General features: G+C 43.5%; 1 protein-coding gene across 1 annotated transcript; it reads right to left on the bottom strand.

The window, feature by feature from the left end:
• Positions 1 to 250: 250 nt before the first annotated feature.
• Positions 251 to 13700, bottom strand: rab4b (RAB4B, member RAS oncogene family). The gene is made up of 8 exons (XM_083665949.1): positions 13519 to 13700; positions 8333 to 8413; positions 7568 to 7682; positions 7045 to 7107; positions 5125 to 5279; positions 4413 to 4508; positions 3968 to 4142; positions 251 to 3680 (listed from the first exon to the last, which is right to left on the bottom strand). Exons 1-7 carry the CDS (start codon positions 13532 to 13534, stop codon positions 4027 to 4029), a joined length of 642 nt encoding a protein of 213 aa, XP_083522075.1. The 5' UTR covers positions 13535 to 13700; the 3' UTR covers positions 251 to 3680; positions 3968 to 4026.
• Between the last annotated feature and the right edge of the window lie 7800 nt (positions 13701 to 21500).

Below are 21500 nucleotides of genomic sequence, written 5' to 3'. Positions count from 1 at the left end.
TATATTTTAATTTGGTATATAGGCCTATTCGTTCTCGTAGCAGAAGACAAAGTATTTCGATTCAGTTGGGTTATTGTGGGAAAATATTCGATTTATGGGTGACAATAAGGCGTTAACAACACTGAAGGCAGGATGGATGTCTCCCGACGGCACCATTTCTGAACGGGTTATTTGAACTCCGCCTGCTCAGCTTTAGATGTGCAAGCTCCGCGCACACACACAAATAATTAAACTCACCAGAGACTTAAATAAAAAAGCAAAGTTTACTTAGAATCCATAATCTTTAAAAATAATAAGCAACCATCCCCCTTCAAACATAACCCAATAGACAAATTTAATCTTATTTACAGCATAGATTACTCCAGATGTACAGTAGTTTTTTTTTTTCTTTTCGTTTTTTTTTTTTTTAAAGATGATTACATCATTGGTTACATTGGTCACTAAGCAACAACTGAGTTTCTGCATTGTCTAGAGTCGAATCAAGAAGTGAGAAGAAACTTAAGTCTGAGAAAAAACATTGCATGGCTATCATGAACGCTTATAATGCATCATATAGGATACACAACAGAACAGACACAATGCAATGTTGGATCACTTTCCTTCGAGTGAGTTCAAACGGTCGAGCAGCATTCTGTCACGATTCATGGCTGTGTGGTTGTGGTCAGACTGTGGTCAGAACACCCATAAGGCTCATGAAGTAACAGTGAGCTCCATGTCATACGTCACCTCTAGAATAAGAACAGTAAGCAACAAACAACAAGTTCACTAGAAATGTCAGTGAGTCATCTCCCCACAACCTCCTCGGAAAGTGACGGCAGAAACACCCAGGGACAGGAAAACAGGATTACTCTCAGTTGTTCTTTAGCAAGGAATAATTACCTCTCCAATATCTCTTTTTTTTATTACAGTATCTCAATTAATATAAATCTTACAATTCTAAGACAAAAATAAATCAAACATAAAAAGTGCACTTGCAGAGGAGAAAGAAACAAAATATGTAAAAACCAAAGAAATCTAAAATGGGACCAGTTTGTCTCGGGTTGATGATGTCACACATGGTTCAATTCAAGTGTTCCTCGTAAATAGGAAACTTGTAGTATGATACCAGTTTCCAATCTCAGAATCATTCAACAGTACCAAGGGGTAGACACCACTTCCGGATCCACACAAACATTCCCCATTCATATTCTCCGTCTGGATATTTTCTATAAATTATTTAAATTCAGTGATCAACAAATTGCTTACAGCAACCTTTTGCATTGTTAATCTAGCCAGCATATTGAAATGTGCTAACTGAAAAAAAAACATTTTAGAACCAATTTCAAACATGGTATTGTACCATTTTAAAAGTCACAACAGATGCTCTTTAAAGGGGCAATCTGGGATTCAAACAACAAAGCGGTCACCCCGCCACTTTTTTGGGGAAACAGCTGAGGGATACGGGTTGAGAAATGTAACCACTCTCAAATTCATAGACAACGCTATGGATGCAAAGACTATGAAAGGAAGCCATGAGATCAAAATGATAGTTTTAACCATGTTTTGAAGCGATCCAGTGCGAAATACCTGGCGAAATAAGCAAGGAACTTTAAAGTGAGCCAGGAAGTATGTGAGCTCCTCTATACTAGTTTCTGAGGATCACTTGAATGCACCATGATGGTGGTTCAGATAGATGCAGTGCCTATGAATTAGGGGAGACCGCAGGGCTGGACATGCAAAACGCCTCAATATCTTTCATAACCTGTGATAATCTTCCGACATTTTGAAGGAAAAGTCTGCGATGGAAGAAAGAGGCGAAACACAGATATGCTCTTTCCATTTTCTCTAGTGCAACTTACTCAATAATGACTACTCATGGGTCATCCAGATCTACAACCTTACTGTACCCATCAGTGTACAATTATGGCTTCTCTGACTCTTCAGGGGAAGAGGCATCAGATAACAGGGAGATTAAGAACGAAATATATTGTGAAACAAAAAGTGCACTTCAGAGATCCTTCAGTCTTGACTCTTGAACTGGAGGTTGTTATGAATGCATCCTACGCATGGCTGTTGACACTGCCGCCCACAAGTGATTTCCTGCGCCCTGCCTTTAAAGTGCAGACAAACGAAAGGAAGGCAGACCTAACTAGGTTGGGTTCGCGGAGAGATAATCTTCTCTCAACCCCAGATATGCAGCAGAGCTGATAACGTTGAAGAAGTCAACCACACTGTCGCCGTTCAGGGGCCTTTGGAGAACAGTAACAGACTACACTGAAACCTCACTCACCCTTGTGCTTTCAGACACAACCCACGGGCTTTTCAAAGTACCCTCATGGAGTGAAAAGATTTCCCTTTGGAAAGTGCCACTAGCCGTTTAGAGAGAGAGAGATGTGGAGAGGGGGAACAAAGATAAAGGGGAACAGTATACATCCACAATGTCAAGTATTCTTTGTCTAAGGCCAACACTCTACTTGATATAGTGCATTCAACTCAAAAGATTTGAGCGGATCGTCCATTGAACTGAAATCAATGCCATTTACAGTTAGATTTGAGTTTGTAGGTGTGACATCTGGGGGTCAGGATTTGGGCCTGTATGATTGGACAGACCTTGGTTACTTAATCCTCTTAAAGCTGCTTTCCATCCACTCATAAACGAACCAGACCTGAGAATCATTGCAGTGGAAATGGCTGGACAATAATTGGCGGAAGGTTGAAAAACAAGTTTGCATCTGAGCTTGGATATGTTCTTGGAATTTGATTTGACTGGCTGATCTAACAACCAGGCCAATATTGGGTAGGTGAATGGCTAGTTTTGTGTTGCAGAGTGGTAACATTTTTGGGTTGGAGAGTGGTCATCTTTAGATTTGCTCTGATTATCACATCGTAAATGGCAGGCTTTGAGGAGTTATTCAGTGCAATCAAGGGTTAAATTACAATTGTAAATATCATAACAATACAATGTGGGTAATAGGGGTTGTCCCTCTGTGATTGATATAACACAGGGAATGCCGAAACAACCTGATACTGCAATCCAACAGGCTGCTTTTGAATGAGGAATATGATATTTGCAAAGCCTCCTTTCAGACTCGGACTTTGAAAGACATTCAGTTACAGATGACGTATGTGCATGTACAGTGGCCTGCGTAAGTATTTGGAAATAGGGGGACTATGTATTTAAATGGTTGTAGTTTCTAAATGGTGAAACCAATAATTATATATATAATAATCTCAAATAAAAGCTGACAATCTGTACTTTAACTTCATATTAATTGTTGGGATATCAAATCCAAACCTTTGGTGTAAAGAGCCAAAAGAAGAAAAAATGCTTCACTGTCCTAATACTTACGCAGGGCACTGTATGTGTGTGTGTGTGTATGTGTGTGTGTGTGTTGATAAAAACCATGAGGGAAGGGTAAAAACAGGACAACCCCTACAAAACAACCCTTGACCCTGTCTTGCAAGAATTGACAGAGAAACAATCATCCCAGAAATGGCTTCCTCTTCCTTGTGTCCCCAGCACAGGGCGTGGGGGCCTTGATGACCTCCCCGGGGGAGGAAGTGTAGTCTCTTAGCGAAGGCCTGGGGTCAGGGGTTGCAGGTGGTCTCCATGATGACTGGGCCAGGTGCTTCCAGGTGTGTGAGGGGTTGCAGGAGAAGGGGGAGGCATGAAAGCCTGCACACCCCAAAAACACATAGAGCTGAGAGAGAGAAACAAAACCATCACACGGTTGGGAGTTGGGACTTGTCATGAAAGTGCACTTAACCAGATCACGAAGACGTCAAGTTACTCATAAAACAAGACACAATGACGGACACCAATTAAGAAGTCAACTTTCATCCCAGAAAACTGGATACAGGCCAAAGTTCCCCGAGATAAATGCTCTCTTTTTCCAGAGAGACCTGGCCAAGATAGCAGTGTTGCAGTCAAATGCAGCCAACAGATAACAGACAGATAACATATTGTGTTGCATGGCACTGCACTGACCTATAGGGGAGGGCGTCCTGTAGGCATGGGAGTGGGGGTAGGGATGGGGGGGCCGGCCCCTAGCAGTTACATTGCTGCCTGTTCTGTGTGGTGGAGCCCCTGGGCTGTCGGTGCTGCCTCAGGGAAGCATCACCGTACTGGATACCCGAACCCATGCGCTCTGGGTCCAATTCACCTGACAGGACAACCAGACAAGTGGAGCATGAAACGCAAACAGGCGCACGCACGCACACACACGCACACACAGGCACACACACACAGGCACCAACACAGAGAGGCAAGAGCACTTCGAGACACACCAACACCCACACCCACACCCTCTCTAATCACACATACTCAGCATAATCACACAGATACACCTACTCTCACACATGCAGACACACCTCTTGAGCAACCACAGTTCAACCCCACAGTGACGTGTGTAGTGTAGGTCCAGTAGTATTACCTGACTCTATCTTGGTGAGGATAGTGCGGGCACACTTGAGGAAGGCCTCCTCCACGTTCTCCCCTGTCAAAGCACTCGTCTCCAGAAACATGAGTTCTACAGAGGCAGAGATACACTTTCACCACTGATCTGAACAGCCTACTGGACATTTTCAAAGTGAAAGATTTTTCTTAAATAAATAATCTATTAAAAAAGAAAAACACAGAAGACCTGTTTGCAAAAGTCTACACCCCTGCGGCTGTGGCACTCTTAATGAGCTCAGATGCAAACATTTCTTCAAGTTACTCAATGAGCTGAACTGAGAGGTGAGTGTGGAGAGAAGAAGCAGTGAGGACAGAAAGAGGATAGAAAAGTAAGAGGAGGAGTGAGAGGGAGAGGTGAAGGAATGAGGAAGGAGTGGTGGAGGAATGAGGGAAAGAGAGAGTGAGGCAAGAGATGGAGGAGTGAGAGAGAGGGGGAGGTGAGAGATGGAGGAGTAAGAGTGGAGAGGTGGAGGAGTAAGAGGGGTAGAGGAGGAGGAGTGAGAGGGAAAGAGGAGAGGTGGAGGAGTGAGAGAGGAGAGGTGGAGGAGTGAGAGAGAGGGAGAGGTGGAGGAGTGAGAGAGAAGGAGAGGTGGAGGAGTGAGAGAGAAGGAGAGGTGGAGGAGTGAGAGAGGTGGAGGAGTGAGAGAGAGGGAGAGGTGGAGGTGTGAGAGAGGCAGTGATTGAGCTACCATTCTCCTGGGCGAAGCGCGAAGCCTCCAGGAAAGTGACCTCTCTGTCGGCATCCAAATCCTTCTTGTTGCCACACAGGATAATGGCGATGTTGGGGCTGGCCAGCGTTCGCGCGTCTGTCAGCCAGTTGGTCAGGGCGTTGTACGTCTCCCGGCTAGCAGACAAAACAGACATGGAAGTGGGGGGAGACTTAGTGAGACGATTTTAACTAGGATTAGGATCAGTCACTGTAGTGAGTGTTCCACAATATGTACGTATTATGAACCAATAACTGAATAGTAATAATAACTAGAAAGGAAAGTTTTCATTAGAAACTTTGTATGCTTGCTCAGCTGGTTAAAAGTATGGTAGTGGAAGAAGTTTACATGGTGAGATAATTCTATAAGATATCGTCAAGTAAGATCAATAAGCTTTTGGTGACCATCCTGAAGTTGGTATGCTGTTCCTACACTACCATACCTTTAGCTAGCTGAGCAAGCACAAAAGGTTTCTACTGAAACAGCCCTTTCTAGTATTATATTATAATATACAGTGTCCTGCGTAAGTAATGAGACAGTGAAGCAAAATGTTCTTCTTTTGGCTCTACACTATTTGAAATCAAACACTATGACTGAGGTTAAAGTAGAGATCCTCAGCTTTCATTTGATGGTATGTGTCTCCATATTGGTTTGATGGTATTTGTGTCCAAATTGTGTCCACCATTCAGAAATTACTGGAGTATGAGACCCATTGACCCCACCAGACGCTGGATATTATCTCTGGTGATGCTCTGCCAGGCCTGAACTACTAGCCATCTTCAGTTGTTCAGTTTGAGGTCTTTTTCCCTAAAATCTCATCATCAGGAAATGAAATGAATGTTCATGTGGGAGTATTCTTTTTATACATGAACATTTCCAACAATTCCAACACAAAAGGTCCATGTAATTTTGACGTAGCCAATTAACATGAAATTCATGCCGCACATTTATTTGCATGAAAAAGACGGAATGAAAAAGACAGAAATGCACACTCCCTCCCCGCGTTAAGGACAGATGGGAGTCGGCTGAGCATACTCCTGTGTTGACACGTCATACTTTCTAGAGTCTTGTTTTTGGGTGAAGTCCCCCATCACCGTAGCGACGGCACACTGGTGTCTATGGCAACGTGAGAGGACAGAGGTGAGCAGGGTGTGGGCTAATGTTCTACAGCTGCAATGAGATCGCTAAACGATGACGCCGTCTCCTCTCCCTCAGAGTAGAGGACACCACACACACACACACACACACACACACACACACACACACACACACACACACACACACACACACACACACACACACCATCTTTCTCTCCCTTCCTTTCACTTCTACAATTTTAAAACAGCTCCTTCCCTCTCTCTCTATTCCCTTACCCACTCTACCTTCAGTCTCTCTCCATACCTTTCCTCACTCGCCCTCCTGCCCTCCCTTCCTCTCTCTCTCTCTCCTCCACCTTCTTTGTTGACACTGTCTAATGGACTTTTGCTGTCCGTGCTGCTGCTGCCACCTGCCAGTAGACACTACACTTCACTATGCAACACACACACACACACACACACACTAAACTATTCACTCCATCTTGATTATGTGACAGCGCCATGGAAACCCTGGGCTTATCCAATGAAAACATTCGCCAGGTGCCGCCATGCAAATTTCCCGCATCAATCTCTAACTCTGCAGTATGTTAATACTCTGGAGGGTGTGTTCCTATCAGCCTCAGTGCTCCTCTTCCACCTGCCAACTCATGTTCTACTAAGTGAGAGTGACCTGTAAAATTCTAAATCATGAATGAATGTACCATTGGTTGTAATAGGCTGTACTTGTGTGTGTGTGAGTGCGTGTGTGAGTGTGAGTGAGTAGCCCGCCAATATAGTGTGCTGCAGTTGTCACTGACTCTCCTACCTTGTGATGTCATAGACAAGCAGCGCCCCAGCCGCCCCTCGATAGTAGCTGCGCGTCACCGACCTGGGGAGGTCAGACAGACAGCAGAGTTATTCAATCATAGCACAGCTATCCAATCCTATATAATAATAATATATATAATAATAATAATAATATATATGCCTGTACAAGTTCTCTCCTGCTAATAAAATATATATATTTTAAAAAGCATTGATTACTTTGTCTTATGATTGACTGTTGGATAGATGATTCACTTACTAAAACAAATGTATTTGTTGTAAGTTGCTTTGGATAAAGGCGTCTGGTAAATGCCATAAATGTAAATATATATGCCATTTAGCTGACGCTTTTATCCAAAGCGACTTATATTGCAGTGAGTGCATACATTTCAGTATACATGGTCCCAGCAGGAATCAAACCCACAAGCCACAGAGGACCACAACCACAAACAATCCCATCACCCAGTGAGAGCAGTGGTCAGACGGCATGCGACCGTAGGGAGCCAATGCAGAGGTGAGGTTACCTGAAGCGCTCCTGTCCGGCTGTGTCCCAGATCTGTAGTTTGACTGTCTTGCCCCCGACATTGACCACTCTGGAACCAAACTCCACACCAATGGTGTGGTTGGAGTCCTGCTTGACTGTGCAGAGAGAGAGAGAGAGAGAGGAGAGAGTTAGCACCATGCACATATCACTAGACCAGTGGTGTCAGACTCCTCTCCGGGAGGTCCCCATGCTGACCAAACCAAACTTTATTTATACAGAAAATCACAGAAGCAACACAACAATGCACTTTGCAGGAAGAACTTAGCCAGGTTGAGAAAAAACTAAAACATGAAATGGACAGATGGGCCGGTTAGAAGGTAGCAACCTTACATGAACGGTAGAGGTCACAGACAACTCCTATAAGTGTGCGTTATGTAGCTGACACTTCAATTCGAGTTCCTAGAGCCACGTGGCTGATCTATATTGCGGTGGTGTGTTGTGCCTGTTTAAAAGTGGAGAAGTGAGCTTCAAAAGCCTCATATGCATATCAGAGGGGTGAGCAGCTCCTCTCTCCATTCAGTCCCTGGGAGATTAACACAGCCAAAGCCGGCCTCTCATGCTGCTGACAGCACTGGGAGTTGGAGGTCTTTATCTCATTAACACATCTCTGTGTGTGTGTGTGTGTGTGTGTGTGTGTGTGTGTAAAAGTGCTATGAATTTATGTGAAAGTGTTCACATAAATTATTCACATAATTATGTGTATATTAGGCAAGGGAGACAGATCAGGGAGATCAGCACTACTTACACTTGTTCTCAATGAACTGGTGGAGGAGGCAAGATTTCCCTGTCCCAGCACTGCCAATCACCAGGAACTTAAACAGGAAATCTGAAAAAAGGAGGAGGGGCGGGGCGGGGGGAGGTATAGAAATCAATACAACATCAGAGGCTTAAGGGCAGCATGAAGCCCTTTGTTCTTTACTGTTGCGTCATCAGAAACAGTCCTAAGGCGTCCTCTGATTGGCAGGTCTGTGTGAGCGGCGGCTCAGCGCAATCACCCCAAATCAGCATGCTAATCGCTACACCTTGTGTGTGAAAGGAACGGCATGCTAACTTTGACGCTAATTAGCTATGCGACTTGTTTACACCAACTTGTTGAGGAGGAAACTGTGGGGGTCCTTATTGAGACAACAAGACAGCAATGTGCTGGCTAAAGCAGAAAAAGACAGGCACCCTGGGCTATTCTTCTGACTGTAGAATCTTTCAAAACAAGCCACAGTCCCGGAGCGATGGTTAGAATGGTGAAAGTCTTTGTACTTATCATCCAGGGCTATGTATAGGAGAATGACTACATCATTATGGAAGGTTGACCCTGGGCTGCTGAGTAGATGTGGTCGTGTGTTGGACTGCGTCTGAGGGCTCGACTCAGACGCAGATGACCGAGTGGTGGAGCCGCTGATGTGTGGGACCGTAAACGGTCCAAAGATGGTCATTGTGCATTGACTGCAGATAGGCCAGGGGTCATCTGCATGCATGGACCACTGTTCCACCCAGCTAAGGAGGGAACAATGGGGGATTGAGTAGGAAGAGAGTGCGTGTGTGTGTGCGAGTGTGTGTAAGGCGTGTATAGGCAAAGCCCTTTCAGGACAGCTTTGCCGGCTTCCTATCTTTCCCATTCAAGTGAGTAAAACTTGCAGTTCCTATGGCAGTGGCAGCAGAGGGCGCACATCACGCAGCTATACCTACATACTATATACCTCCCACAGCCCGTGGTTGCTATACCTTGCGGACCATTTCTGGAGGATTTTTTTTTCCTTTGACAGCTTATATTAATATATATATATATATATATATATATATATATATATATATATATATATATATATATATATATATTAGTATATAATAATTTATATAATATAAATATATACTTAAATATGGAGGACATCAGAGGGCAAGACTGCAAGTGACTATGAATACAAGAATGCAAATTTCTGCAAAAAATTCCAGTTCTTGACTAAACGGCATAATGTAAGAATGAGAGGCTACAGGTTCATGTACCTGTATTTTGTAAACTTCCTGTTAAGTCAGCCATTTAATATCTATAACTCGTTTTCGAAACCCATTTTTTTAGGAAAAGCTCCATTGGATGGAGTGGGGTCATTTCTATTTCGATAACATGGCAAAGTCTCCGACTCTCTGTCCATCTGTCCCCTGGTGGTAGAAAATATGTTTTGCAGGAGTGAGAGTTCTCCAGTATATAGGTTCTCTGGTATAGGGGAAGCAGACCACAGAGCAACCCATACACACACACATACAGACCATAATGGGATAGAAATGATTCAATCAAAGTTTGCTCCTACAGGCCTACTCCTAAATACTGATTTCTAGACGCAGTGGACCACTGTGCTGCTAAATGTACAGCGCCACAGCATGACAGTTAAATTCAACAGAGGCTGGCAGAAAAGCGGGCAATCAGATTGATCCTTTGTTCTTCAGTGACATTCAGACACATTAGGCTGGTTCTTCCGGAGCCACCCTCTTGAACAGGGAGCTATATACAGCACATTCGGAAAGTATCACTTTTTCCACATTTTGTTATGTTACAGCCTTATTCTAAAATGGATTAAATTATTTTTTTTTCCACATCAATCTACACACAATGCCCCATAATGACAAAGCCAAAACAATTATTTTTTTTTGAAATGTTTGCTAATTAATAATAAAAAACTGAAATATCACATTTACTTAAGTATTCAGACCCTTTACTCAGTACTTTGTTGAAGCACCTTTAGAAGCACGATTACAGCCTCAAGTCTTCTGGGGTATGACGCTACAAGCGTATTTGGGGAGTTTCTCCTATTCTTCTCTGCAGATCCTCTCAAGCTCTGTCAGGTTGGATGGGGAGCGTCGGTGCACAGCTGTTTTCAGGTCTCTCCAGAGATGTTCGATCGGGTTCAAGCCCGGGCTCTGGCTGGGCCACTCAAGGATATTCAGAGACTTGTCTACAGACAATTCCTTCGACCTCATGGTCTGGTTTTTGCTCAACTGTGGGACCTTATATAGACAGGTGTGTGCCGTTCCAAATCATGTCCAATCAATTGAATTTACCACAGGTGGACTCCAATCAAGTCGTAGAAACATCTCAAGGATGATCAATGGAAACAGGATGCACCTGAGCTCAATATCGAGTATCATAGCAAAGGGTCTGAATACTTTTGTAAATGTGCTATCAGTTTCTGTGTAGGTTGATGAGGAAAAAAATGAATTGAATCCATTTACAATAAGGCTGTAACATAACAAAATGTGGAAAAAGTGAAGGGGTCTAAATACTTTCTGAATGCACTGTAGTTTGTGTGTGTGTGTGTGTTTACTCAAGCAACATAACCTTGAGGTCACTTTGTGGCAAGGTAACTACTGGGAGCAGTATTAGACCCTGTTGTCTTTATGCAGTGGCCTCCACAGCCCACGGGAAAAGCCTGCCTAAGCTTTTGCAAGGTTTTCAAAAAGCATAACATTTCCCCACAAGGGAGACCATCTCCACACAGCAAGCTGTCATGTTCAAGCTGTCAATAATCTGTCAGGGCTAGGTGGAGGGAAATGTTTTCTGATGCAACACTACAGTCGTGTTCCTGACCTTGCCCTTCAAACCAACACTGAGGAGATTAATAAAGTAACATTGTGCATCAAACAGAATAACACAACACATTCAATGACATGCTATTATAGGCTGCTATAGTAGGAATCAAAAAAAAAAAAAATGCAAACCTATTCTTCAGAAAGCCACTATAATGTCTATTACCTCTCTGAAGAGTAAGTATGGGGCTGTTTGAGAGAATCCTAAACAACAGGCCCAGTGCTGAGTGCTAACCTATGTGGTTTAAAGTACAGTAGCCCAACAAAGCTACTGTAGCAGCAGTCAAAACTCAAGTGTGCCGAAAAACCCTGTCAGTGCATAGGTCAGATTTTTCAGTACAGTGCTCAATTGAATTTCCTGTCTTTTTCGGCCATTGACAACTCAAAATATCGAACTTAAAAATTTGTTGCTTTTTTAATTGAATTTCCAGGGTTTTTAACCAGACAGGAGACACTTTACAACTATCGATATTTTACGACACAGCTATCGCGTATCACTATAATACAATGGATACGATTTTGGCAGGATCAAGAGTGTGACCAGTGCGGCCTGTATACACACACACACACACACTCCTGTCTGTATGACCGCCTGCCCTTCAGTCCACCTGGTCTGAAACACACCCATGCGTGTTACCTCTGGAGCTGAGCCATCTCTCACTGCCGTGTGTGTTTGTTTTGGTGAAGAACAAAATGGCCTACTGTACTGAAAGGCAAAATAAATTAACTGAATAGAGCTTCTGTTACTGTATCCTATGTGTGGCAGTCGCATGCTTCCCCTATGACACAGTTGTTTGACCCTCCCGTGGTTTTTCTTGTGCTCCATACAGAGAAAAAAAGGCCAAAGAGGAAATCAATGAAAGACTATTACAGCTTCCATTAGTGCAAGGGCACTCCGGTGCTAATGCTGATCTGCTGGTGTAGCATTTCATATCGTGAATGAGAGAGAGAGAGAGAGAGAGGAGACAGTGCATGAAAAAAAAGACAGAGAAAAAGTGAGTGAGAGACAGACAGATGGGGGAACACTGTGTGTGTGTGTGTGTGTGTGTGTGTGTGTGTGTGAGTGTGAGTGAAGAGAGAGAGTGTGTGGGGCTCAGTAGGGGGCTCAGTTTGAGCAAGCTGCAACCGGAGAGGGGAGGGTATATGCATGCTGTGCTGTTGCTAAAACAACAACTAATCCAATGGCCACTCATAGAAAATGGACCTAGTCAATACCACTTAGGACCATGTTCATATTGATAGCATGTTTACAAAGCACATTGATATACAATATGAGGTCTAGTCTAGAACACCCAAAGGAGGTTGAAGGATAAGACCTCTGCACCTGATCTATCTTAACATGCAGGCCTAGAAAAACGTTCCTACACAATGACAGGTGGCTGTATACCTTAGCTTGATACCATAGCGTCGACGCATGCAAGGCTTTAAAAAGCGAATCATTGATGCATGTTAATGACGCCTTGTAAATAATTTAACCGAACAGCATCCTCCTCTATACAGTCCTATGGACAGATGAGTCAGAGACTTTGCCATGTATCTAAATAAAAACGACCCCGGGAAGACACAATGTGTGATGAAATCTTTCTTTCACTGACTGATGGTTCGTCGTGTGGTTGTCCCCTTTGACGGGCATCAAGCTAGCCATGTGTGCCATGCAAAAAAGAAATAAACGCACTTTTCAACTACTCGAAGGGTATAGTGCGAAGCGAGCTAATATAATGGAGTAAAAGGGGTCAGAGTCAGTGAAAGAAAGATTTTACTACAGACTGTCTTGGTGAGGTCCTTTTTATTTCGATACATGGCAAAGTCTCCGACTTATCTGTCCATAACTGCATATAGAGAATGATGCTATCCGGCTAGCTCGAAATGATGATGGAGATTTCTAAATCATCAACTGCGCTGACTGACAAGTATTTCAAATCCTCCTGATAGATAAAAATCCAAAAGGTGACAAATCAAAAGGGCGTGGGATGAAGGCACACAATTAAATGCATCCTGTTATTGGCTACCAAGTTAGCCATCTTTTGTGACATTCACTGATCCGACTTACCGGTAGTTTCGTTACTCTTACACCATGCCGTGGTCTAAAGTGACAACTATGCCAACTTTCTGTTGGCAGTATTTCAACACGAACGTTTGTTGACCATTTTAGGAAGCAAAGCACGCTTATTTTCCCTTTGACTATTTCGGGATACCTCAGCCTTTACAGTGCTGGAAATAACAACGGTATGAAACAGAATGCTAGCTTTTGGCTGAAACAGTAAGTGCATGGATGGGTGGGTAGCTAGCTAACCAAAACAACATCCTGACCTGAGCCGCCGGATAGCTTGATGCTAGTAGCACACGTAAACACTTTACCGTATGTTTCAGACATGTCGGCCCTCGCTGTAAAAACGATGGACTCAACCGGATTTTGATGGTTGGTGTCTTGTCGCTGTATGTGAGATCTGTTATGGTGTTTTTCGAGATCTCTAGCTATAAAGGCAATTAGCTACACCTCCTTTGGATGTCTGCCTCCGCCACACCGAAGATCTTTTAACACACCGTTTCCTCTCTCCTCCAACACACAACCTGACGCATAAAACGTGGTGACGGATTTCGGTAGAACGTCATTACGTGACCTTGGCACTAATGATGCATTCATGTCTTGTCGGATTTTCGTAAATACGACTTTCCCACTCCGAAATAAGCACTTCCAAGTCTTTCGGTTGCGGTCCAAATGAAGCATGTTGCAGGTCGGATTCGGTTATTTAATGATAATGACGAAAACATCTATGTACCATTTATTTGTGTTGTCTCGCCATTTCATTCTGTAGGCTATAATGCCACCAGAGAGCTGCCTGAGAGAGAGACTGCTTGTTCTGTCCCTCTCCTACTTCTGTGAGAAGTTCTGAAAATTAGCAACGTACTCTATAAGGCTAATGTGACAGGCTCAGAACTCCAGCTTGCAACCATGAGAGCAAACGTATGCATTGCCATCTTCCTCTCGGTGAGCCAAAAAAGTTGATGCTAATGAATGAAACGTTATCACCTATGTTTGACACTCATTTTGTTTTCTATCTATCTATGTATATCTTTTCTAGACAGCGCAGGAACCCATACAGTAGGTCCGTTTTTAAAAGGTTCATGGTTGAGCGATGGTATCGCGGCGGTACCGCAACAGTCAACTGGCTTTTTCTACACATTTTATTTGAGATATTTCACCTCAGGGAGCGAAGAACTAGACTATCTAAAATATTTAAGTTGCTGCAGCCCCCACTCGTTGGAACACTCTGCCAAATCACATCAAAGAATCCAGCATGCTCTCCTCCTTCAAGCAATCTCTCAAAACTCATCTTTTTAAACTTCCTTTTTCATATTTAACTATTCTTTATTGTTGTTTTTACCGACTGTGCTTTTGTTTAACTTTTTCTTGTTTTCTTGTTTGACTTTTTATTCTATTCTTGTTCTCTCCATGGATTGTAGTACTGAGAGAAGCGCTATGCAAAATAAATGCATTATTATTATTATTATTTTGAATATGTGTCTATGCCCGTCAATCCCAGTCTTGCATCGAAAGATCAAATCGAAAGTTTTCAGCATAAGCTCATGTTTGTAGACTAGGCCTTCATTGTAGCCTAGTGCTTCTTTGATTCATGTGGATGAATGTATTGACCTCGCTTTATTAGATAGCATCATTTAAAAGCAGCGCACAGATTTGGGTTAGTTGGTAGCCAGTTCGGAGTCATGATAAACAGGAGAATGAGATACTCATAGTTTGTGCGAGGTAGCCTATACTGTTCGAATCCCGCCTGGTGCTGCAGTGCCAAATGTTTCCAAAATCAGTCTTATTAGGCATTTTCCCACCTGTGCCGTCCCGCATCTCACTAACTAGGGGTTGTTGGCTATTGAAGGCCATGGACAGTTTATTTCTTTTGGAAAGCATCAATCAATGTTTACTCCAGTTAACCCACATTGCGCGTGCTATAAAGCAGAGAGAACAATCTCTTTTCAAAGGGATTGTTTCATGGGTCTGTAATCGGCAGCCGATTTGCCATCAAATTTTGCCTGTCACAGCAATCTTCTGCTGTTCTATATAGCCTGCTGTAGGCTACTTTTCTGTCCAGTCTCAATCCCACTGAAACCCCAAATCCTTACTAAGTATGTAGTTGCAAAAGATGGCCACACGATGGCAGACTAAGATAATGGCTTTAACAGTGAGCAGAATTGTTGAGGTGTTACAGCATGCATATGATATATCGTTCATCACAATTTATAAAGTAGGCAATTTTCTATACTTAATACAACTGGTGTAAAAGCCCTAAGGAGTTATCAGAAACTATCAGTTGTCAGTGTGTTCATGACCCAAAACCAAAAGTGTGTATGTGTGTGATTTCATTATTTGAGTCTGTTGGGGGGTGGGGGGTGGGGGTGGGAGTGGGGGTGGGAGTGGGGGTGCTAAGGTGAGGGAACTTGCAAGGGCTGGCAAGCAGTTAACTTTTTTCCATTGGAAAAAGTTGAACAAAGCTGAATCTTTTGAGGTTATGATGAGGAATGCCTATGTCCCTGAGTTCCCATTGATCACCTTTCCATTCCGTCTGACACACACACACACACACACACAGACAGACAGACAAAGCACTGCATGGATGGGAGGACCGCCCAAAGGCAACAGGTGATAAATTACAGAGCCTTCAGCCAACGCCACTATTTCCTATAGTTCCTCCCTGCCTTTGTTCTACCCTGGCAGATCCCCCCCCCCCCCCCCGCCTACCCAGCCCTGTTAAAAGAGTCTTTCACTGAGATTAAAGAGAGAAAGAAGTACAAGGCACAACGTCGTGTGGGGGCACGGATGTTTTCTTAAGGTGGGCAACATGTATAGTCTGAAGTGTCTGTGGGGGGTGGGGTGTGTGTGTGTGTGGGGGGGGGGGGGTATAACAGGGAAAATAAGGTGTGTGCTCTCTTCTTCTCCCTTTTTCTTTCTTTGCCCCTGTTGTCCTCCTCTCCGTGCCGCCTCAGAGTAGGTTTTATTTGGGCCTGGTGTTTTTGACCTTGGATACGCCAGTCACAAACGGATCAGGGCAAGGGCAGGGTGGCCACTGGCCCGCTGGAGTGGACTCACACACGCTCAGGATGACACTCCAGGAAGAGGGAGTCGGAGGGGGAGGTGGGTCAGACACCCACACCCACACACACAACCTTTCATATCCCACCACAGACAGACAGTTTCTATAACCACCTTTGAACAGAGACATGCCTGTGTGGGGTAAGGAGAAGCCCGACACCCCCCCCACTCCCACCCCTTCAGACTTAGACAATCACACAGGCTCCATGGTGTTAACAATAATAATGAGTCATTTTTCCAGTGAATAAACCACAGTGAATCACGTCCACTACCACTAGCAACACACTAACTGTACAGGTAAGTGTCAGGCAGCCTGTTTTTGGCAGATATTCCTATAAACAACAAGGTATACATTTCATTAGTCATCTTTCCACAACGCAGAGAGATTCCATAACACCTGCTGTTTATAGAGACAACTTAGTGCTTGAGTAAAGGACCGTTAAGATACAGAAAATTGTACGGTTATTTCTGTATCTTGACGGTGACACTGATAGGAATCATATGAAACATACATACATCCATGAATACGCCTGTTTATCTATGTTAGGAATAGTAAGGCTAGATGGGTGTATAACGTGGGCTAGACGGTACATTTATCACATTTCACACTCTGCACCTGGGGAATTGGGCGTGTTATGTATTATCATTTGAACAACCGTCATCCACTTGGGCTAGCCAACTGCAGAATATCGAAGGAGATCGCCCCGGGATCCCGGTGAGTAGCCGACTGCCTCCCCCAGGTCACATCGTAATCAATACGGTCGGTATACTCTTACGACTCAAGTAAAAACATACATGTAAGCTACTATACTGATCTACTAGGCAGCCGTAGCTCTTTAGCTAGGTTTGCATATCGTTAACAGATGGCTGGCTTCGAAATTATAAGTTTGCTAATTGCTACAGATTGCTAGGAAAGTGGCTAGCTTGTCAGTTAAAATGATGACCAGTTGACAAATGCGTGATTTAGCAAAGCTTTATTCATTACAAAAAAAAATGTGTCCACAGTTAACGTCCATAGGTTAAAGGCGAACTAAACATGGAAAATATCTAGGTGTATTTCTAATGCTGCTTTCATTCCATTTAAAGTTCACCCATTTGACATTTCTACTGTTTCATTATTTGAATTCATGGTTTTAGGGAGGGAAAGCTGGGACCTTTGCTCTCAAACTGTGTTTACCTATATTAGCCTAGATACTGTACAAGGAGTGGTCTCCATTAAAAATACTTTATCTCAATAGGATTTTCTGGTCAGAGAAAGGTTACATTTAAGTAGAGGTTGCTTAGATGAAAGGGTTGACTTTAGCTGCTTTGATCTGAATACAATACCCACAGTTGTGTTTTTTTTGCTTTAAGACTAGCTGTATTTTCCTGTGACTGAGATTTTTAGGTAGTTGCTTTTGAATTGGAGCAGTCTGGCATCTGATTGGAGAGGCTGGCTTTTAAGAATTTAACTTTATGAAGAGAAGGGCAGGTCACATTCTAAAAATGAAATTTCTATGGAGTCAAAACAGGCACAAACTATGCTTAAGTTTAGCATAGTCATGCGGTCTAATTCCAACAGACGTGTGTACAGAATATAAACTCGCAGCTGCTTAAACGTGATTGCTGTGCTCTCAGGTCTGGGGTTAAGAGCATGCGTAAGTCTAACCTTAAATATAAATTGTAAAATAAATAAATTGTAAAATAGTGCTCTCACATTAAGTCACTCATAACTGCATACATTGACTGAGTGACAGTTTAGGGGTGGAATTCTGCATTGAGTCTGTTACCGTAGTGAGACACAGATATTGTATCTGCTATGGATCTGTGAAGACCTAAAATGGTTACAACCGATAGATCTCACCCAACCCCTCCCAAAGCTACAGCGACACTTTGAGTGGTCAACGTCACCACACTAAGCGGGGCCTTCGTAAACGTGACACGTGTTTATCAGTTCCACCGCAGAGTTGGTGGCGGGTCGTCCCGGGAATCTGGGGCCAGGGGTACAGTAGGGGGAAGGTGAGGAGTGAGGTGTTAGGAGTAGGACAGGCCAGGCCGTGTCTGGCGGAAAGAATCCCACTGACCCACTTCAAGTCCCAGATCGTTATCTGACCCGCAGTAGCCTCTCTCCACTGCCACAGAGATGAGTTACTGGCTGGAAACTCACCTCCTCACACACATTCGTCTTGGGAAATTTGTGGCGGCCGCAAAAAGAGATAAGAAGAGAGGAAGAAGGTGGTAAAGAGTGGTTGGGGACAGGAAGAAGGAGAACAATGGGGGACAAGTGTTGACAGCACATCCTGAAGAAAGACAATGTTGTTGCACGTGGACTCCCCATGAGCTCCTGTTCCACATTTACATTTACATTTTTGCCATTTAGCAGACGCTTTTATCCAAAGCGACTTACAACAAGTACATTTGTCTAAAGTAAGTGGATCATCTATACATCAGTCATCATAAGAGAAATAGTGTGCTAGTATGCTAGGACCAGGGGCCATTGGCAGTCACAATGCTTCAGTCACAATGCTTCAGTCACAATGCTTCAACTTCCATTTTGTAGATTACATCACCAAGTCATGATGTAATAATGGGTATGGGTATAAGAATGAGAACAATAGGACAGTATGCCATTAAGCAGATGCTTTCATCCAAAGCGACGTACAGTGAGTGCTACGTTTTTTGCATATATGGTCCCTGCAGGAACTGAACCTACAACCATAGCGTTGCTAGAGCCATGAGCCACACAGGATCATCAGCTATAAGCATGGATTTCCTCTCTCAAAGCTATCACTGTTAGCAGCTAAGACAGTTTCATCAGCTATAAGCATGGATTTCCTCTCTCAAAGCTATCACAGTTTGGTGTCTCAGCCCTTATCGTAACTTTACAGAAACCAAAGGTCTTGTAAGAGTTGAGGCTAGATTATTTCTCAATTCATATTGCCACATGCTTGGGCTGGCATGTTGCCTCACACACACATGAGTCTTTACTCATTAAAACCGCCTATATATTGCAAAAATCAAAAGTGAAGAAAATGTCATCACTTTTGAAACTGGCTTATCTAAAAAATGTGCCTTCAATTAAAATCATAAATCATAGGATTTCTTCAGTCTGTGACATAGCTGACATATGCGAAGCCTTTTTGGTAGATGTATGCCATGAATGTGTGTGTGCGCTGCTGGATGTAACATGTTGAGGAATCTTTTACATGATGTCATTCCAAATATCTGGAATTCATGTGCAGAGCGGATTTGCAGAAGGGGATTATCTTGTAGGTCCCTGTGGACAAAGAGTGGAGAGAGCGCCTATCCTCCAATCTAACGGCAGACTGTCAGCGGACTCTGTCTGTTTCGTGTTCAAGCATCTTTTGCTTCTTTTATTTCTGTTACTCCTCCAACGTCATAGCAAACCCAAAGAAACAGTTGTATTTCCTTATTTGGGATATTATATAAATGTCATTCACATCATTCAACACATACTTTTCAGGACCCCCCCCCCCAAACTGTAATGAACGTGAAAACATCTTGTTAATACAAGATATTACCACCTTAATACGTAAAAGGAACACTCACCACCACGGGAGAGTTGCTGCTGCTGTCCCTGATACTGGGAGGGACCGGGGAGAGGCAGGGGAAAAGATGACAAATGACAAATGACAAATGAAAAGACGACAGAGAAAAGGAGACACGGTCAGGGTGATTACGTCTGTGTTTGTGTGTGTGCGCATTTGCCTGAGAGAGCTTCTCCATATCTGTCAGTGTGAGCGTGTGTGTGTCCTCTTGCGTGTGCATGCATGTCCTAGCCCCTAGCCTGCGGCGATTTTGGGTTAGAGAAGACAGTCGCCCCCGAAGGATGATGTCATTGACCACAACGTCCACACACCTGCACACTCACTCTCCATGACAACACCTTGACATTACCTCAGAGGATTCACTCACCATAGAAATAGGTTCTTAGTTCTAATTCTAGTAGTTAACACCTTGACATTGGCTCAAAGGATTCACTCACCATAGAAATACGCGTAGGTTCTTAGTTCTAATTGTAGTTGTAGATCACCGTTTGCTGCAGGAAGAAGAAATGTGTACACTGTAGTAGTCTGATTGAAGAGGGAAAAGGACACAAACTGTGATACTGAACTAGACAACGGTTCATCATGACACAGCTCGTTGGCGAGACTACGGGAAGCTGAGGAGCCAACCGTATCTAAAAACGGACCAAAAGGAAGTCTCCAATGAAAACATCCCATCCTTCGGTTGATTTGAAAAGGCCTTTCTACGCGAGGAAGGGGTCGTTGAACTTTGTGTCACAGGTCACACTCAGGCTAGCTACAACACTCAGTCCCAGGTGCTCCACACCTGTGCTTCAGTTCACCCGCTTGGACAAAGGTGAGTGTGTGGCCCACCTGCACCCCCTCTAACCACACACACACACACACACACCCTTACTCCTCCCCCTCCTAAAAGCTTCTCTAATTGTGCACTATACCACATCCCTTCAAAAGCTCTGTTCACACACTCCTCTACTCCCCCCACCATTTCACCCCTCCTAATCTCTCTCTTTCTTCTCCTACAGATGGATGACAACCGTGTTTGTGTGTGTGTTTTGCTGTTATTAGTAATAATAGTACAGACAGATGTGTCATGTTTTTTCCCCTTTTTCCTGGAGACAAAGGTGTGCAGGTGTTTCAAGTATGTGTGTTTTCCATGCATCCTTGCCTTGGTATACTCAAACACACACACACACACACACACACACACACACACCAGACCATGTGAGCAAAGTGGACTTAATTTGACCGGAGTGTGGAGTGGTATTTAAAACATTGCAGCGTCTGCCTTCTTTCCCGCTCCAATACTGCTCACATCACAAGCTCAGGGCAAGATCTGACCAAAATATTGGGCAGATATTCCAATAAATCCTGCATGTAATTGTGTTTAGTCAATGACATGACAAAGCCACACCAGCCCTCCTACTCTTGCCTTCCAAGCCAGTGTCACTTTCACTTTCATTGAGTCTACTGAGCAAATTGTCTGTTTTCTCATTACTTTAAAGATCCTCTCCAGGCTTTACAATACCATATACAATACCAGTCAAAGGTTTGGACACAAACTTGCCAAGAGTGTGCAAAGCAAAAGGTGGCTACTTTGAAGAATCTAAAATATAAAACATATTCTGGTTTGTTTAACACTTTTTTGTTTACTACACAACTCCATATGTGTTCCATCATAGTTTTTATGTCTTCAATCTTAATCTACAATG

Source organism: Argentina silus (assembly GCF_951799395.1).
Source record: "Argentina silus genome assembly, chromosome: 3".
NCBI classification, from domain to species: domain Eukaryota; kingdom Metazoa; phylum Chordata; class Actinopteri; order Argentiniformes; family Argentinidae; genus Argentina; species Argentina silus.
This window is presented reverse-complemented; position numbering and strand designations above follow the sequence as displayed.